General features: G+C 43.2%; 1 protein-coding gene across 1 annotated transcript in view; it reads right to left on the minus strand.

The window, feature by feature from the left end:
- Nucleotides 1-6,244, minus strand: part of TMED6 (transmembrane p24 trafficking protein 6) — an 82,271-nt gene extending 76,027 nt beyond the window's left edge. The window contains exon 1 of the mRNA XM_069217036.1: nt 5,963-6,244. Within this exon, the coding sequence (XP_069073137.1) occupies nt 5,963-6,178 (216 nt within the window). The 5' untranslated portion in view covers nt 6,179-6,244. The remainder of the gene's footprint in view (nt 1-5,962) is intronic.
- Nucleotides 6,245-6,841: the final 597 nt, after the last annotated feature.

The following is a 6,841-nucleotide window of genomic DNA, read 5'->3' on the forward strand; positions in this document are numbered from 1 at the left end:
GAAGTGTCCAGTAGGGAACCAGACTTGATAGTTGAGAGAAGGAGTTTAACAGATGATATATTTAAAGGCTGAGAAGTCCCCAGGATGGTATTAACTTTAGGGATGTTTGTTTGGTCATTAACCTTAACTGTGTTAGAGAAGGTAGCCTAAATGTCATCAACTTTTTTGAATAAATAAGTCGACAATTTCAACACATTGAATCTGGGAGAGTAAAATGGTTGGAATCAATTTTGTATGATCTGAAAGTGAAATCACAACTTTAAAAAGAGTCTTAGGGCAGTTTTGGGTTTCGGTAATTTTATTTGTAAAATAGGAGACTTCAGCTCTACAACAGTTTTTATGGTAAAACTTTAAGGCATTCTTGCAATGTGTTTTATCTACATTATGATAGTATTCACGCCAAGCTCTCTGTAACTGTTTACATATATATATTTTTTTCAATATAAAGAGCGTCAGTGAACCATGGTGCCAGAGGTAAAGATCAATGATGCCTCTTAATGGTAGTCGGTAAAAGAATGTCCCAAGAAGATCTTAACCAACTGTCAATCTCAAAAGCGTTTGATACCACTGAATTACATAAAACAGGAGGAGTCTCTTCCAGAATAGCATTCCACTTAGGAATATCTAGTTTTGCCCAGCTTCTGCTAGAAGAAGCATGCTGCTTATCTTGACAATGTGGCAGGGGAGCTATTGTCAAGGAGCAGGGCACTGCAAAATGGTCAGACCATGTCAAAGGTAAAGGCAAATCAGCCTTAAGCGTATCCAGATTTGTAAAAATTGGATCTAGTTGATGGCCGGCCATATGAGTAGAAGTGGTTTATTAGTTTCAAATTTAAGGCCACAAAATAATTGAATACGGATATAGCCAAAGTGTTAGATTTATACTCTAAATGTATATTAAAGTCACCAAGCACAGTGAAATTAGCACGTTTTAGGATAACTGAGGTCAGCCCCTCTATCAGATCAGAGCACCAATTACCGACCATACCCAGAGGGCGGTACCTTAAGGCTCTCAACATAGTCAATTTCTTTGCCAGAGCAATAGAAAACATCAGGGCTTCGCATTCCGGAATTTCTAGCTTCTCAATTTTACAGGGAGTTGTATCCTTAAATATAATAGCAATTACGCCATCTTTCCTGTCCTTACGATCTACATCACTAATACAATAGCTGGTGAAGCTGGTACCATGTCAGGGCCTGAAGCATCGTTTAACCAGGTTTCTTGGGGGAACAAGGCATCTGTGTTCGGATCAGTTAAAAAATAAATAAAACAATTCTAACAAATCTTGTTGTTGATTTTTCACCAGTGAGCAACAGGCTTAAACTAAAAACGTTTTATCCGGCCATATGTGCTTCATTCTTTATTCTCATAGAGTATCAGAGGCACGATCAATGCCTCTTCTATAACACCCCGTTGTACTGACTAAGGTCACAGGATCGAACATGAGGCAATAAGTGCTAACCATTTGAGGAAAAATGGCTGCCTACCAACAAACTCTCTGCAAGTCTTGACATTTGTTTCCTACGCCCGTCCAAAAAATCCCACAACCACATAAAACACAATTTTTAAAAACATGTAGAAGGAAGGCAAATATCTGGCACAAAATTAAAAAACAATCTAGGGTAACACCAAAAGGAGGTGTGCGGGCACAGAAAATACTGTAATCACTGTTGATAATCCTTGTTCCCTTGGTAAAGAGCCTGAGCCTGCATTTCTAGCACCGAGGGCTGATGTCGATGATCCTTATTCTCTAGGAAACAGAACACTGACGTGTAGTTTAAGCCTTGAGGCTGGGATACCTTTGATTGTACTTATTCTTTTGTTAGAAGACCCTGACTTTCTAGTGTTGATTGCTCCTGCTGACGCCCCATATTCTCGTTGAAGTGGGTCCAGGGCTGTGACTGAAGCAGTCCCACACGCTCTAAGAAGCAGAACATGGACCTGCAGTTCTAGCACCGGGGGCTGCATCTGATGATTTGTATTCTCAACAACATGGTCCTGTAGTTTTAGTCCTGAGGCTGAGGTACCTGTGATGGTACTTATACCCTTGTTAGAAGAGAATGAATTTCTATTGTTGATGGATCCTGTTGATGCCACATTTCTCTTGGAAGTGGGACCAGAGACTATGTGTCTGGCACTGGCTGCTGCTGCCCCACATTCTCTAGGAAGCAGAACACGGACCTGCAATTCTAGTGCGGAGGGCTACCATTGAAGGACTTTATTCTCTAGGCAGCAGATGTGCCTGTATTTCTAAGGGTGAGGGCTTTTCCTGATACCACATTTTCTCCTGCAAGAAGAACCTGGGGCTGAATTTCTGTTGTTGAAGGCTCCTGATGTTTATGTTTTATAACATCTTGCATGCAGAGCATAAGCCTGCATTTTTAGCATTGATTTCTCATCTCCACCAGAATTAGATCAAGGGCCTAGGTTTCTTTAACGTGTGGCTCTAGTTGGTTCTCATTCCGGTCCTGAGCTGCATCCTTGGCACTGAGGCTTTGTTTTGGTTCTCTACATCCTCTCAATGCTTCCCACTACATATCTGCCTTTAAGCCCTAGTCTATGCTTTCCAAAATCTCTTGGAACCATGCCCTGCCATTGCTTTATATCTACTTAGACCTGGATTAGAGCTCGCCCACCTCTGGGATCAAGGCTCAACAGTAACCTCTTGACATTAGAAGCTTTGCAGGTTTTTATCCTCTGCATGTGTGCCCTTAACATAGCTATTAAAAGTGCATCTTATACCTTGACCTGGGGTTGGTTCAAGTTTCTCTTGGAACTAGTGTACTTTCCTAGTTTTCTCCTTTCCGACTTGTGATAATTTACTATGGCTGATAAAAATATTCTACAAATGTTTTCAGCGTAAACACTATATTTGTTTTGACCTTTGGTTGCAAGATATATGCTGACAGTCTTGTGATTCAGAAATGTACGGTCAGTCTTTCTGATGCTCCAGCTGACAATCTTTTTGTCTACCTGAAAGGCCCCGGCGTGGTAATTTGTTTTCAATTGAAAAGTTATGCTTCAATGTATACTACGTGATACTGAAGTCCATGGGTCCTTGTATAAATATAGTGCAAATTATGGATCTACTGAATTGGGAAAGGAGACTGAAAGTCTGCTGAGTGACTATGCATCAGTGGATAAAGACACAGAAGATACACTCTCGAGGCAACCTAAGCAGAAAGTAAATGTTGTGAGGGGCCGGTGGAAAGAGCTGGACCAGGGACAGGAACTGGTGTTTAGTCGAGTACTTGTGCCAACCTGCTGTGTGCAAGTGCTCCTAAGGAAAGCATTTGCATTCTGCTGCTCTGGAAGTTGCTGTGTAGTCTGTGTCCACCAGTCCAGGAGGACGAACATGCTGAATGAAAGAGCAGAAGCACAAGACTAGCAGAGAAAGTAGTACCCATCACAGTTTTTGAGGTGGTTGGTTGCACTCTCACTTTGGGTCACTTAAGCAATTCATTGGTGGTGGCACTAATGCGATCCTGGTGCATTCTTGTACATGTACACTTCAAATCTGAAATCTTCCTGGATGGGAAGGGACATGCATCAGGAAAGTGGGTGGTGAGGGGAAAAGGGTGTATTACCGAAATAAAAGGAACACTGGTAAAAAAAAAAAAAAAATCTGTGGTGATGGTTATTGGAGTTGTGGTAATGGAATTCTAGGAGACAGTTTCATCATTTTCACATGGACCTTTATTTTTGACCCGTCGAAATTCTTTCACAGGCAAAGACCAACTGTATGGTTCAAGCATACAGTGTGTCTGGCCTGTGATTGTAGGTGAGTGTGCGGCAGGAAGCCAAGCAACCCAGCACTGAAAAGACACAGTACCACACACTCACCTGTCATTAACAATGTTACAGAGTACTGATATGGGGCCGTAGGCCAATTTAAACCCATCTTTGTTGCTGGCTAATGGGCCTGTGACTACCTGCATGAAGCAGTAATCAATAGAAAAGATCCTCTTGTGTGTAAAGTCTACGGTTCTGTAAGGGAATGAGTTTCTATTATTTTTGCCTTTGATAAAAAGATTGTCCTCCTGGAAAATTAAGCAGGAGGTGGGCACCAGCAGTGAAGGAGTATACAAAGTACCCCACCTCCTCTAGGAGACTTAGGGCGTGATTTAGAGTTTAGCGAATTGAATACTCTGTCACAAATGTGATGGATATGTTATCTTCCATATACCAAGTGTGTTATTTCTTATAGCCAAACTCTAAATCTCGTTCTGTCTTCGAGGGAACAACACTCAGTCCTTCTCCAGAAAGGTCATCTACTGAAGCTATCACTGTTGGAGCTATTTAAGGCGCTCAATAAAAACTGCATGTCATGCGTGCTGTTCACCCATAGTGGAATGGCCCAGTTACATTGCCCTGCCCTGCCCCCATAAGTGGTCAATATGTTCCACTCTAAAGCTTTCCAGGATTCCAGAGTCTGGGTCACATCAGATTTTGATTTAATTTACCAGATCCACAGAGCTCCTCACTATACATAAATATTAATACTTACACCGAAGATTTATTAGCTAGGAAAAGCCAGGCAACTGTTCCCATTGTACATTGGTAACAGTAAACAGGAGGTCCCCATCACCCTGTTTTCCTCAATACGTTCTATATTCATTAAATATATTTCATGGTGGTAAGGGGGACACGTGTTCACTCTTCAGAAAGGTGTGCTAGCTTTGCAGGAGGCGGCACAAAGACTGAGGCTTAACTTGGTTATGATATAAATAGTAAGTGCAAAAAATTTCTTAAGTCCACTCAGAAAAGTAAACGTGATAACAGCTCTAGCAAGCTTCAAACTGCATTGTCAAGGTGGTTGGTGATGGGGGTGAGGGGTATGGGACAAATACAAGTCCTGATCCCTCTGAGAACTAGTGGGTCATTAGCATGTGGGGGGCTTGATAATTCCATATGTGGCAACCAGAAATTCATGGCAACACTTGAAGCTTCCAATAATACAAGCCAAGTTTGTAAACAAAGAAAAGGAGCCAAAATGAAGTTGAAGTGACCTTTATCAGTCAATGGAAAATTCTATCATTTATCCAATATAGGACGTTTCTTTCAATTAAAATATGGTTTACATTTTGCAGAAATAACAGCGAGAAACAAGATCAATGTATCATTCATTAGAGGATTATTGTTGAGCATTACACACAGATTCACCCTGTCCACAAACCTTTTTTCATGTTTTTTCTGCATAACTTCAGAGAATACTTTAGCACAAATTGCCAGTTTTGTCTTTGTGAAAATCACGTTAAGTCTCCAACACTGCGCCCAACTGCTCCAAGAGGGCCCTGACCTCAGTGCAGATGCTTTACAAAGGGGCTTTTGAGGGGAGGGGTGGTGGAAAGCCGCCAGTGGCTCCCACCCCCGTGCTTTGGGGATTTTTAGTGAGTGATGCCGTCTATGGAATACCATCAACTGATTCGCCGATTATAGGGATGGGGCATCTTCTTTCAAAAGGGTGCAGGATCTGGAGATTGCTCTACTTGTTGGAGATCACTCAAGTCCTATAAGGTTCAATCAACACAAGGTCACATGGAGGGAGAAGGCAGGGAAACACCAAGGTTTGGGTCTCCGGAATGGTGGTTGAAGTAGTTTGAGGAACTAGTGAGAGAGGAGTAGGGAGTCCACATGTGGGCGTTTTCCCAGCTCGGAGGGGTGTGGTGGGTGCCAAGGGGGAGTTGAAGAGAAGTAGTGAAGGCAGTAGGGTTACTAGGTGGCAAAGGGCATGGTCGAGGTGCAAGGCTTTGGTCTGGTTCAGAAGAAAGGTGAAGGGAAGGTTGTTGTTTTGGTGATGTTGGGGAGTTGAATGGGGGAGGAGTATTGGGGTGATACAGGGTGGTTCAAGAACGGCACCCACCTTAATCCTCCTGCTGCTTCAAGCTGATCCCTGAACAACGTTTGCGTGTTGGCTGCCTGTAATAAAACACCCAGGTGTACGGACTCGATGGCGCTTACCTCGTAGCTGAAGTAAAAGTACCCACTCTGATGGGCAAACTGATGAAAGCACTCGGCGCCCGCCGGCTGTACGAGGATTGCAAAGTCATAGCGGTCCGCACCACGAAAAAGCGGCTGATCCCCACCTTGTCCTGCCAAGGGCTCCGACTTGGGACACCCTGCCGGGGGCAGCAGGCCGAGCATTCCCAACAAGAGCGCTGCAGCCGATGGGAACATGCTGACTTCAGGGTACACTGCAACCAAGTACCTACTCTGATCTCCACGTCAACTCAGTATGCACGTGCGATAGTCTGGCTGCGCCGCTCCAGTGCCCCTCCCACCCCCAGCCCATGCGTCCCGGGCCCCCACCCCTGCAGCACGGCGGGAACGGTGCAGAAAGACACCGGCGTGTGACCGACGCCTCAGCTAGGGCTTCTACCTTTTATTACCTGTATGTTTTATAGAGCGCTGCGAGGCGAGTACGATGTAAATAGTCCATCGAAAACCATACAAACAAAAACGACACCTGAACGCTTGTTTTCTCGACATTCACTTATACCTCCCAAAAGATCATTCGCATTTTAAATTCAGTTAATTCAATATTTTGTAACAGATAAAAAGATGAATGCCGACCCAGTGAAAATAAACGTAGTCAAATAAGCATATTATTTGGAATCAGGACACCAATAAGCAAATTTTCAAACATGTATTCCTGTTATTATTCTAATACAAGCCACATAACTTGAGGAAAAATTTGCTTACAGAGTCTCAGATTTCAAGTTAGTCACCCTACAGAGGAAGCCTGCAAGACCATGCCCACAAGACCTTTTTAACAAGATTGTATTTTGCTGTATGGATTTAACTCATCATACACCACTCCTGGCTAATGTACAAGTTACT

Source organism: Pleurodeles waltl, chromosome 12, assembly GCF_031143425.1.
Source record: "Pleurodeles waltl isolate 20211129_DDA chromosome 12, aPleWal1.hap1.20221129, whole genome shotgun sequence".
Classification (NCBI taxonomy): Eukaryota; Metazoa; Chordata; class Amphibia; order Caudata; family Salamandridae; genus Pleurodeles; species Pleurodeles waltl.